Source organism: Sceloporus occidentalis, unplaced genomic scaffold (genome assembly GCF_023333645.1).
Source record: "Sceloporus occidentalis isolate IW3139 unplaced genomic scaffold, rSceOcc1.0.p SCAF_2, whole genome shotgun sequence".
NCBI lineage: Eukaryota > Metazoa > Chordata > Lepidosauria > Squamata > Phrynosomatidae > Sceloporus > Sceloporus occidentalis.
Window position 1 is genome coordinate 249,334,078 of NW_028316982.1, and position 13,174 is coordinate 249,347,251.

A 13,174-nucleotide genomic window follows, 5' to 3' on the forward strand; every position below is an offset into this window, starting at 1 on the left:
CCCGATCTGCCGCTTTCCAGGCCGCGGGGAAGCGGCAAAATGCGGCCCCAATACATCACAACCATGCCGCCTCGTTTGGAGGTGGTGCGGTTGTGACATAGTGATGGTGGTGGCTGTGTGGAACGGCCGCCGCCATTTTCTACGCGCAGAGCACATACTAGGGTTAGGGGCGTCCGGAAAGGACGTCCATTTCTAACCCTAGTACGTGCTCATTGCGTACTTTAAGGCCCGTTTATAACGGGCCACAGAAAAACATTTTCTGCACTCCAATAGGTAGTGATGGATGTGTGTTCTTTAAAAAGAGTGGAATGCAATACCTTACATCTGTCGCTAGAATATAACTCCCTGGGTATATGATCTCAGCCACCTATTCCTTATAAAGCATTTACTTAGAACTGAGTTTGTCTTTTTTCTAGTTTTATGACATATCTGTTTAAAAAAGCAAGGCTTAAATCCAATTACTAGTCACAACTAGTATGCAGAGAGATCTTGTAGCACTTTTGAAACTAACTGAAAGAAAGAAGTTGGCAGCATGAGCTTTTGTAGAATTCAGTCTACTTCCTCAGATGCATTTGGACCAAAATGCTAGGTTTGAAAATGCAAGTGGATCTCCCTGAAATTTAAGTAGTTTCTGATTATTTCCTGGACGTATTTAAACCAAATTTATGAGACTCAAAGATTACTACGAAAGATAACAGACCAAGCTGGCTTTGAACTAGATAAATCTTCAGTGTAACCTTTCTTAAGCTGGTGCCCTCTAGATATTTTGAACTTCAACTCCCATAATCCTTTACCATTAGTTATATTTATCTAGGTTGATGGGAGTTGTGCTCCAAAAGAGTTCAAGATTGGAGAGGGTTGTTTCAGAGGAATCATATTTAGAGTATCAGAAGCAAGTGATTATTTGCAACCAAGAGAAGCTTATTAATATAGCTATTTTCCTTGGTAATTACTAACAGTTTGTTAAAAATTGTCTGTACCCAAGCCTGCTGTTCTCTGATTTTTCATTTTGTTGTGCCTGTACATTTTATGTTTTACATTTGTTTTAGCTGTTAAGAGAGTGGTTTGCTATCCATGTAAACTAAAATTACTTATGATAATACCAACACATATTTAAAAATTGCTCAAGGGGGCATAATGCTTGAAGAACCAAAACCACAGCAACAGGCAAGAGAAAACTGGAAAGGGTGAGGCATAACTGATAGAAAGGTATTTCTGTCAAGGCCAAATTGTGAACATCTCTTTGTTGCTCACTTTTATTAGAAAAAATAACCACTGTATGTTTCACCTTTCAGAAGGCACTTAAACTAATCTAATCAATATAAAAGACTCTGACGTTTTAATGGCTTAGAACACTGGAAGTGGAGTCAAGGCCTTCACAAAAATCACAAGCATTAGTTACCCTTGTTTTTTGCATTTGTAGAAATGCGCAATTAATCAGTATTCATCCACTGAAGAGCCAGTCATATTCTACTGTAAATAATAATATCTTCAAATTGAACTTGAAGGCAGTCTAGTTGGGAGAACACTGTCATTAATTTATATTTTCCTTTATGATTTGTACCAATGAGAACCTGCAGCAAAGAGAATGTTCATGCAATTTTTACATGTCTTCTATCGGTAATGGGAAAAAGAGACATGCAACGGGGAAAAATGCATTGTAGATGCAACAGTATTTCTTTTGCTGCCACCAACCTCTTGGAAATGTCACTTTGTGTAATTGGATGTACTTTTAAAGGCAAGCTTAGCATGGTTCATTACTAAGGTGGAAGCTATAAGACCTACTGGGTGAAATCCTGATTCCATTAAAGGCAGCAGAGTGTCTATGATTAACTGCACTATGATTTTATGGTCATGTTTTCATGCCTCAACACGGCTTACTAAAAATATCTGTTTATTAGCCTCAGCATTCTGGCCAAATGTCAAATAAATTCAACAAAACTTGCCTTTTAGGTAAGAATGAATGATTTCTCTCCAGTATTGTATCCAAATTGTGGCATTTACCTTGGAGGATGGTGCACCTCATCTTTTCTTTCTACATAAGGCTCCTGTTTCTCATATCCAAAGGTAAGAAAACCTGGAGTTCTGACACATGAGTGGACACACTTTCTGTTATAGTGAAACCACTAATGGATACAGTCCATTTTTTAAAGTTTGACCTGGTCCAACAAAATGAAGACATGTAAATGTTTGGCTCTATTTTGGTAGGTCAACTTGATCATGGGAAGTGATTAGATTTAAGCTCAATGCACCTCCTTGGTCAAAATGTTTCAATCAATGTGATGTTCTGTCTACTAGCTTCTGGAATTTTTTGAATATGTGTAAACACAAAAAACGAAACTATATTTTTAAAAAATCCACAGAACTGTGGCATGCATTTATTTATTTATTTATTTATTTATTTACAGTATTTCCAGGATTTATATTCTGCCTTTCTCCCACAGTGGGATTCTAAACCATGAAGACAAAAATTCAGAAAAGGGTTCAGTATTATTATGATGCTGGTCTTCAATGTTCAGAACAGATCTTGGTGTTATTATTAAATATGATGGTACTCTACTTCCATTATTTATTATGACTTTGGGTTGTTTTATTTATTTTAGTGATACAGTATTTTATCTGTTTGATTTGATTGCACAAAATTTAAATGCTCAATTGCTCAAAGAGTTTAGGCTGCAAGGCAAATAAGCAATATAAATAAAATTATATATCATCAGTGTCAGAGCTGGTCCTGCCCCACAGCAGGATGAAAGAACCAGCTTGACATGGCATTGTGTGAGTTGAGGGAAAGACAGATAAAGGCAGAGAACTGCTGAAAAATGGCGAGCAAGACCATGGCTTGGATGTAGCAAGGAAGTAACAGTTACCTGCAGCGAGTTACTTTTGGGAGAGCAACAAAGAGATAAATGGCAAGTAGTGTAAAAAGTGAAATTAAAGTTCCTTATTAATGTAATGAGTAACAGCTTCCCAGTGACTTTTAAATATCACCATTAAATGGCATTTTTAGAGGCGTTTTGACAGGAATTACTCAGGTTTTATGTGACTTTTGTTTTTCTTGTTGCTGTTGTTGTTGTGTGCCTTCAAACTGTTTCTGACTTATGCTGACCTATCATATTATGTAAGCCTATCATAGGGTTTTCTTGGCAAGTTTCTTCAGCCATTGCCATCTTCTGAGGTTGAGAGAATGTGACTTGCCCAAGGTCACCCAGTGGGTTTCCATGGCCGAGCTGGGATTTGAACCCTAGTTTCCATCCAGAGTCATAGTCCAATGCTCAAACCACTATGCCACGTTGGTTCTCTGACTTTCTTATCAATCAGAAAAAAGCTTTGGGATTCATAGAATCATAGAATCCCATGATTCTATTAATCCAAAGGCTTTTCCCCTCTGTTAAGAGTTCTGAAAAGTAACAGAAAAATAAAGAGAGGTGCTACAAGAAATTTTTCAATGTTGCAATGGGTTACTCTCCAAATGCTGCACTAAGTACTGGGAATGAATTGCTTCTCAAAAGTACCATAATGTTCCAAGTTACAGACATGCAACTTGGGGGAAGGCTCATTTTTATTCCTCTCCAAGCACACTGGAGTAGCATTTATGGTGTTTTATAGAAAATGAGAGCTACTCAAAAAGCCATGAAGTTGTGCTTGAAAGGGTCTTCCCATCACACAACTGGAGCTTTAATATTTTTCCTCCTCACATTTCCCACAACAGATGAACTAACTGCTTATCTTTTTGGGTGCAGCTGTAGAAACTGCCAAGAAGGCTCTGGTTGCACATGTGGTGCCCTCAGATATGAATAAGCAACTATTCTAGCTTGCAGCCCTGGTTTACTAAAGCATTACACTTAACTTCATGGCAGCAACTGATACTATTTGTTAAAGGCTGTAGAACACATATTTTCTGTTATGTAATCACCTCAATTTCATTTTTACAATAGGTATTACAACTCTTTAGCAGGGTTTGAAAAAACATCCCTGGGTTATAACTAAGAAGACTTGAAAATCATGATGAGAAGACTTTAAAATAATAAATACGTATTTACTCCTGTTCAGGGATGGCATTTAAACATTTCATTTTGTGCTCTAGAAATCTGGCGCTTGTACTTGAAATTCAAAGCATTTTTCCAGATGTACTCTTTGGAGTTTTGAATCTTACACAAATTATTGTTGTTTTGAAAACTATATAGTTTTGTTGAAAAACTGTTTGTCCCTTTTCTCCTTGCTCCACTCAATCAGGTTTATATTCATAATATGCTGCAGTTTGTTAATGTCAAGAGATTCTCCAGTACTGTGGAAGAAAATACATAATGATGGAAATATCTAACAAAAAGCTTCATGAGTAACTCTGGTCACTTAACGTAATCCTACATGTTTGGAAGAGAAGATTCATGGTGTTTTATTGTACTTCTTTTAAAGCAAGGAGTCATTATAAAAGCTCAGTGAGGTAAGATTTCTTTTAACTGTTTAGTTTTGTACTGACTGTTAGGTTCAAAGAAACAATCCAGTTTGAGACCACTTTAACTGCCCTCAGTGCTAGGGAATTCTGGGAACTGTTGTTTTGTGAGACATTTAGCCTCTGTCAAAGAGCTCTGGTGCCACAATAAACTACAGTTCCCAGGATTCCCTGGCACTGAGCCAGGGCAGCTGTAGTGGCCTGAAACTGGATTATTTCTGCAGTGTGTTTTGGACCTTAGTCTAGAAAATGAGATCGTAAGAATTATAAAAATAAGAAATTACAGGATTATAAAGTAAAATATGAATGAATGTACATTATCAGTATAGTTTTCTCCAATAATAATAATAATAATAATAATAAATTTTATTTGTATACCTCTTTTCCATAGATCAAAGCGGTTTACAGACCATATAAAAACCATTAAAAACATCTCATAAAAATAGATAAAATCCACTAATACAAATTATACAAAATCTGAACACAATCATTCAACAGGGTAAGGCAGAGAATCGATGGGAACAGGAATACACAGCTTCATTTTACGGGGGGAAGGCTTGACAGAAGAGGAAGGTTTTGAGCCTCTTTTTAAATGTTACCAGGGAGGTCACAAGACGGAGCTCCTCGGGGAGACCGTTCCAAATTTGTTCCATTACTACAGTTACATACAGAAGGAATAACATGCAGAAGGAAATGGATTTTACAAATATATTCTACATCATATTAATTAAAGCTCAGGTGCTTTTTCAAGGTTACTACAATGAATGTTGATGATCCTTCCAGTTTGGACAGAAACTGCACTAATTTCTCTCCGTTGAATATCTTTCTGAATTCTAATAACAACGGTTTGCAGTGTTCGTTTAATATTTCAATAAAAGAGATAATACCTTTATTATGTAGACGCACCCTATTATTTTAAAGGATGCTTCTTATATATCCAGAGTAGTCCATGGGGGAAAGCACATTTACCAAGATTTGTAAAGGGTGCCCCAAAGCACTCTCTGCTTCAGGTGCACAAAATAGTGCGATTTAGAAGAGAAAAATCATGGTGCTGGCATGTTTTTAAAAAATTACCTAACAGAAAAAAACACTGGCACCATTAGTTTGAAACAAAGCACCATTCACAAGCTTTTTAAAAAAAAATCTATTGTAAACCACTTTGACACCCAAACTGGGAAGAAGGCGAGATATGAAGAAGGCGAGAGAAAAGGTTGCTGCTGCAATAATATTCCTTTGGTCTTGTTATAGCTAGGGCTATACAGATAAGGATTTTTTAAATATTCTGATTCAGAATTACAGTAGAATCTACCAGCTTGTTAGTGTCTCAATCAGAGAAGCTGCTTGGAAACTATAGTAACTACAGTCGTCCATCCAGATTCGCTGACTTCCCAGTCACAGTCTTGAATTTTTCCGCTGATGGGAGCCAGGATGGACAAAATGTTGCATATGCCCGCAGTGCGCGTATGAGGCCATATGCTGGAGCACTCCGCCATTGTTTTCAATGGGGGCTTGAATATTTGCCGTTTTCTGATTCATGGGGGGCCTGGAATGGATTCCCCATGAATCAGGAGGGACAACTGTATTGTTATAATCTGAATAGACAAATCAGTTTCAGTTGTTGCTTCCTCTTCAGGAACAGTTATATTATAGAAATTGAAAGAGGAATAGATTAAAAACATCTAGACAAGCAACTCTAAAGTATGGTTTACTTTGACAATTTGAAACTTAAATCATGGTTTGGATTCTAAACCATGATGTTTGAGTGTTAAAAAGCCCAATATATTTTAGGAGATGAATACTATGAGGAAAGGAAAATATAGGGCTAAATCCAAAATTAGTTCTACAATCCGCCAGCCCCATCCACATAATTGCCATCTGTGGATTTGAGCATCCATGGATGGTTCCAGCCCATTCACCCCAAAAGCAGCGATGGCACATGGCTGTGCTGCCATTAAAATGAATGGGACTTGAGGTCCCACAGTTTTTGGCATCCACAGAGAGGTCCAGAATGGAACCCCTGTGTCTATATGGTACATAGGGTTACTATGTCAAAAGCATGCAGATCTCAGGATTTCTACACTAAAATCTGAGGCCTAGTGTGATGTCATGGGAATGATCCCTACTGCTATCTTTAACCATACTGCATTAAACATCAACCACAGCTGCTCAGAGCAAATCATTTCAATTAAAAAAAATAGTACATCACATGTGAAAATACTTCACTGTTTGGAAACTAATGTTTTTGAAGAGGAAAGGCCCACCTTTTCCCAGCTCTGTTTTAACTGCTTTGCAAGTGCTGCTTTAATAACACATGAGAATTGTACTTCAACCAAATAATTCTCCAAATAATTTTTCCTAATCTGTTTTTAATGGGTTGTTTCCATTAACCAGTGCCCCTTATTGGCCACATTTCCCTTTCCCCCAATGTTAGGCTAGATCACTCCAATCAATAACCATCATCATCATCATAATGCTATTAATAACAATGAAATATTTGGGGGGGGGATGGTGATGATGAATTTACAGCTTTAAAATGCTAAAAACCTAACATATCCCAGCCATGATTTCAAGCGAGTTTGGGAATAAGTGGGAAAGAGTGAGGGGGGACAAGGAGAAGGAAATGATGAGTGTAGTTAAGAGAAGTGAGGGCTAGAAAGAGAGGATGAGAGAAAAAAAGGAAGATGAAGAGAGAAAAGACAAGTGAATAGGATAAGGAGAAGGGAAGGAAGGGGAAGTTGAATGAAACTAGTAGATATGGGGTGGGGAGAAAAAAGGTAAGATGTTTATTCAAGGGATGTGTGAGTTTGAGAAGGAAGCATGAGAATGATAGAGTGCTTGAAGGAGATGTTCAGCAAATAGTTCTGGGATAATGGAGAGGAGAAAGATAAGAGAAAAAGGGACTAGGGCAGAAGGAGAAGATGAATGTAGGATGTATGAAGGAGAAGGTAAGAGGAAAGAGGTAGAATCAACACTGAGTGGGTGAGGGGAATACAGAATGAGTCAGAAAGAAAGAAGAGTTAAATCAACAATTAAAAATTAACCTGGTGCCCAAGTAGAACTAACAAACACACTGCACATTTTGCCAATATTGGTGCAACACATGTCCACTTCAGACCAAGAAATTAAACTATAGTGAAGATTTAACCATTTAGGGTAGAGTGAAGACAGTAGGAACAGAACTAGGAAAATAAGGTATGAAAACACACAAAGCAGCAATTTTTTTAGTACTATGTTCAGTGACCCCATAAAAAAGCATATATTGAGACAGCTGTGGATTTCCCCATGCAGACCAGTTCCTCCCACTGAACCCTGGTGCCAGTCACAGTTTGCAAGTGAGAATGAGAGTGAGGGTTGAAGATGATTAGGGAAATCCTCTGGAGAATACATAGAATACATGTCCTTGTGGTATTTTTTAACCTTACAGAGTATCTGTCATTATTTTGAATAATCTTCTTACATATATTCTTGTTATATGCCTTCAAGTAGTTTCTGACCTATGGCAATCCTAAAGTGAGCTTATCACAGGATTTTCTTGGCAAGCTTTGTTCAGAGGGGGTTGGCCTTTGCCTTTCTCTAACAGAGTATGCTTTGCTCAAGGGCTTCCATGGCCAAGTAGGGATATGAATCCTGTCTTCCTATGTACACAGAATATTTTATTTTTCCTTCTGTTCAATATCTAATCTCATTCAAAATGTGCACAAAATCCCACACTTTTAATTTTATATAGTTATAAAACTTACAATAGATATTTATTTTTAATCATTTTAAAAGGCATATTCATATTTTACAAGTACTTTAGGAAGCTCCATTTTTAAAAGCTGCTCTGCTATTCTTCCTCTATATCACTGTTTTTATTTTCATTTTTCTTGGGTTTTAGTTTTAATAAAACTACAATAAATACTACAGTTAAATGCATGACTATTTGAATAATAATCACAAATAAAATCTACAGCTGATTAAAATTTAAATCAAACATACATAAGAACCTATCATTAATGTAGAAACAACATACCTCATTGCAACATTGCTGCCATCGATAACAATAGGTCTCAAGTTATCACCATCCACTGGCACATCCTCCTGAAGAGGAGAATCAGATCTCTGTGACTCAACAGAAGATGCTTCTCGCATTATGCAGCTGTTAATGCTACTTACACTCTGTTCAGTTTCAGTTTTATTTCCAAGTTTGACAAGTTCTCCCAAGATATCATTGATTAAAGCATCTGTACCAAGTTTATTGAGGACAAGCTGAACCTGTTCTTCAGAGTAACCTAATTTAAGTGCAAACTCTAGTTTGGTTTGATATTCTTTCATAACGTCAGGAGGCTTCTTAACTTCTTTAGACACTATCTGAGCTTCCTCTAGTTTAAGGTCTTGCAAGATTTCATTGCGTTTTAATATATGTGGTTCTAGGCAAGGAGACCTACACAGCTGTCTATGAGTCTTAGGTAAGAAGCATGATCCAGTTGTAGCTGATCGTTCTGATTCATTATCAGAATTTGTGCTTTCCTCAGAATCGCAACTGGAACTTCCAGTTTCTTCAGAAGTCTCCTTGTTAGCATCCTCCTTCCTAGAGTTAATTTTATCCATTGTTGGTTTCTCTACCATTGACCAAGGTGCAATGATTTGAGTCTCTGCGGTATCCCCATAGAGGTGGCCTAGGTCATGTCCCAAGTGATCCTTCAAGCCCATGAAGCTGCTGCATGTATTTGACTCCACTTTGTTGGTTTTTCTGTATTTCTGAATATAAAGTATCCTGTATTCCTAAAGAAGAAATAATATGATTAGAACTAGGTAATAAGGTAAATAAGGTAATGCTTTTTAAAATGGAACTTGAACATTTCTTAAGATTTAGTTTATTTGCCTTCTCAACAGTAGATAAAAATCATATGGTGAGATAAATGTGAATCTCATCTTTGTGAAAGGTTCACTGAATACCTTCATTGAACAAATATAAATTTGCCAAGCCTCCACAATTATTTTGGGAAAACCTACGCTGGCCTCTGATCTTTGTATAGGGTAATAAGTTCACCCAGACAATTTGGGTTTCAACTTCAACACAGGTCCAGCTGACAGCTTGACATAACATCCATTGTCTGGATAAGACCAATCAGATGAGATGCTTTTAAAGGATCTTTTGAAAAATACAAAGCCATTTATGTACCTGTAATTTTACATAAATTAAAATTGAGAGAGATTAAGACTAATTGTTCCAATCCAGAAGTGGTGATCAGCAGAAAGAAAGCAGCTCTGCATTGGTAATTACTCTCCTGTTGGATGTCCCATGCTCTGAATCCATCACTGCAGGATGAGTTAATGACTACAGTATATAGTTTTCCAGAGATGGGAAAGACTATTTCAAGCACTCATTTTTTGTCACCTTTTCTCAAACAACATCACACATGATAGTGCTTAGCATCTGTTGGGCTCAGGAGATCCTCACACATGACTGACTGTGGATGGAGGCTATTAATATATATTTTTGTCAAAGCTGAATATGTCGATCCCCAATATTTCTTCCTCCCCTTTCCTGTCACAGCTCTTTAGTTCCTAAGCATGTATTTGTTGAACAATCACAAAGCTTTTTTTACCTTAGACCTTAAAGTTTGCAGTATGGAACTAAAAAAGAAATTTGCCCATTCAATCGATTTCAGTCTCTTTCAAAAGTACTTATTCATTTTCGTGATATTCTCAGTTTCATTTCAAAGAATGCCCAACAATAGTAATGCCAGTTAACAGAATACCAGTATTAGCTACAAAAAGATGCAAGAGACCTGACTTTACAAAAACAACAATCTCTAGATTCATTCATACAAAGCTGCACTCTAAATGCATGCTGAACTCAGGAAGCAAAACTGAACAAGGTTGTGATTTACTAACTGCTGCAATTCACTTGTAGACCATTGCCACTAACAAATCACAACAGTATCCTAATAAAAGAATACAGTTCAAAACCCACACTTTGGCGGCCTTCATAAAACTACCACCAAAAAGTATCTTAAGCAAGAAAAACCTATGGAAAGCTATGTTGCTTAGCAACCAGCCTTTCGTTGCTAGGATGCACTCCTTTAACAAGCCATCATGAATGCTAGCAGAGTGCAAGAATAATTTGGTTCGAACAAAGCCTATGAAAAAGATGGGGACTTAAGTGCGTCTGGTATACCCTTGGAGAACAATGCAGCTGCCAAACCAATCTGGAAGCTCCGACATCATTGTTCCATAAACCCTGCAATCTGCTCTGATTGGAGGAAGTATATTTTATGGTCAATACTTTTAAACTGGGCTGGTAAATTCAGGTTGGTACAATAGTATTGCAATAGTAAGACACAGATAATCATCCTTCATCAAATTCATGCACTGTGAAATACTCTCTTTGCCCTGAAAATATCAGTACCTGGATACAAAGATTGCAGTAAGATCTACTTTCATGCTACCACATCTTAGACTGAAGTGCAAGTATTTTTTTTTTTGTTCAATTTATAGAAAAACTTGGTAAGGCATTTATACCACAAAGAGAAGTTTTTATTAGAATAATCTTTTGCTACAGAGGGTTAAAGCGAAGCAATCCTAAAACATGAATCACTTTGTTCTGTGCCTTCAAGTTGTTTCTGACTTATGGTGACCCTAAGGCGAATATATCACGGGATTTTCTTGGCAAGATTTGTTCAGAGGGAGTTCACTTTTGCCTCCTCTAAGGCTGAGTGTGACTTGCCCATGATCACCCAGTGGGCGTTCATGATGAAGCAGGGATTTGAACTCTGGTCTCTAGAGTCACAGTTCAACATTAAAACCACTATACCATGATGGCTCTCTACTGGTTACTAAATAAGAAGTTTATTACACTGGGAAAAACTGGAAGCTTAAAATAGTAAGAACCCATTATTAACTCACAATTGCACAAATGGTTTTCACACGCAAAGTACTGTTATCCTGTGCAGAATCTGAAATCATTCTGCATTTGCGTGCAAATGGGCAAATGGTTTTCACACGACAGGACCAATTGTGCCTCCATCCCACTAATGATAAAGGCATGTGCATCCCAAAAAGTGATCAAATGTGCAAATGATTTTTACACGTAGACCAAGACAAATCTCTTTCTGTTTGTATATATCCCTGCCTTCCCTCAGTAGCTGTTTCTTTAAGAGCTCTGGCTCGGAGGGAAGGCTGAAGTGATGGCCAAGCTATCCCCTTTAAGGGATTTTGGACTTCAGCTCCCAGAAGCCTCAACTATGTTGGCCAATAGCCTGGGATTCTGGGATCTGAAGTCTAAAATGAGTCTGAAGACTCAGGCTTGCATCCTTCCGAGGTCGCTAAAATGAGTACCCAGACTGTTGGGGGCAAATTAGCTTACTTGCTAATTAGCTTACTTGCTGTTCACCGCTATGATCTTTGGAATAGCGGTATATAAATAAAACAAATTAATTAAATTAAATTAAAATCCCTTAAAGGGGACAGTTTGGGCATCACTGCAGCTGAAGCAGGACACACACACACAGAGGAGCGTGCCAAGACAAGCATTCTGAGGCAAGCATTCATTCTCTCTCCATCCTTTCTGCCCCTTGCATCAACTGTTTGTTTTAAGAGCTCTGGCTACGAAGAAGAGTGGGTACTTATTTTATTTGACTTATTCTGTGGCACTGGAAGTAAACTCACCTCAAAGAACCATGAGAAATCTGGAAACAAACACAAAAAATGGGTAGAATCCTGTGAATAAACTGCAAGTAGCTTTCACACTAGAGCAATTGTGCAAAAAAAGAAAAAGAAAAAGAAAAGCAAATTCGTGAATCAAATTTCCAATATTTCCCTGAAAATGTTTATTTCCTTTTTCATGTCACTTGCTTGTCGGATTCTAAGCAGTTTGTCCGCAACTTTGTGTGAGAACCAAATGTGCAATTGTGTCTAATACGCTGGATAACTGTGGGTTCTGATCCTTTTAAAATTCCAATTTTCCCTGTGTGATAAACTCCTAAGAAATGCAGTATTTGCAAAGCTAACTAATGTATACAAGTCACAGAACTCCCAGAATCTCATGACATTTTTTAATAATTAATATGAAGCTGAACACAACATATGGATTTTAATGCTGCCCAAATTTTTGACACGTGGACTACATTGCACAACATGCTTAATTAAGTTCTGTCACATAATTACCTGAAAATACATCACACCAAATACAATGGAATTTTTTAAAAGTATACTGAGGGATCAACCATGGATCTTTCTGAACATTATCTAGAGATAGTACTACCTATATACATCAAAATGAGACAAAGTAGTTATTTTAAGTACTGAAGGCTATCTTAACTTCCTGTAGTATAACACAATCCCATTAAAAAATTATCAGAAACATGTCCCACAGAGTTCCATGCATTTACAACAAAGTAAACGTGCTTAAAATTACAGCTATAATGACATAACCCTAGGCATTTTGTTCCCTTGAACTTATTCCTATTTAAATATATACAACACTATAGTCTCAGGCAACTGTTTATCAGTATCCACTGTAAACAGACACCATGGCTTTGGTTTTCAAAACTGCATTCCCACTGGTATATGTGATTTACACTTCTCCTTTATTTTGTTTTTTCATGGCATGTGGTGGCTGGAACTTTACAGAAGTTGGGAGGTACATGCCTGTAAAATGTTTAAGTCTTTGGAAAAGCCATCTGATGCACTATAGAACATATCAATTATACCCAAATGCTGTGGGAACAGCTGGCTGTA

General features: G+C 37.3%; 1 protein-coding gene across 5 annotated transcripts in view; it reads right to left on the reverse strand.

Moving 5' to 3' along the window:
• The window catches only part of ZC3H12C (zinc finger CCCH-type containing 12C), a 62,507-nt gene that overhangs the window by 10,803 nt on the left and 38,530 nt on the right, over positions 1–13,174 (reverse strand). For all 5 annotated transcript variants that reach the window (XM_089508223.1, XM_089508226.1, XM_089508224.1 and 2 more), the window contains exon 2: positions 8,463–9,214. In XM_089508223.1, coding sequence (XP_089364349.1) covers positions 8,463–9,142 — 680 coding nt within the window. In that variant the 5' untranslated portion in view covers positions 9,143–9,214. The remainder of the gene's footprint in view (positions 1–8,462; positions 9,215–13,174) is intronic.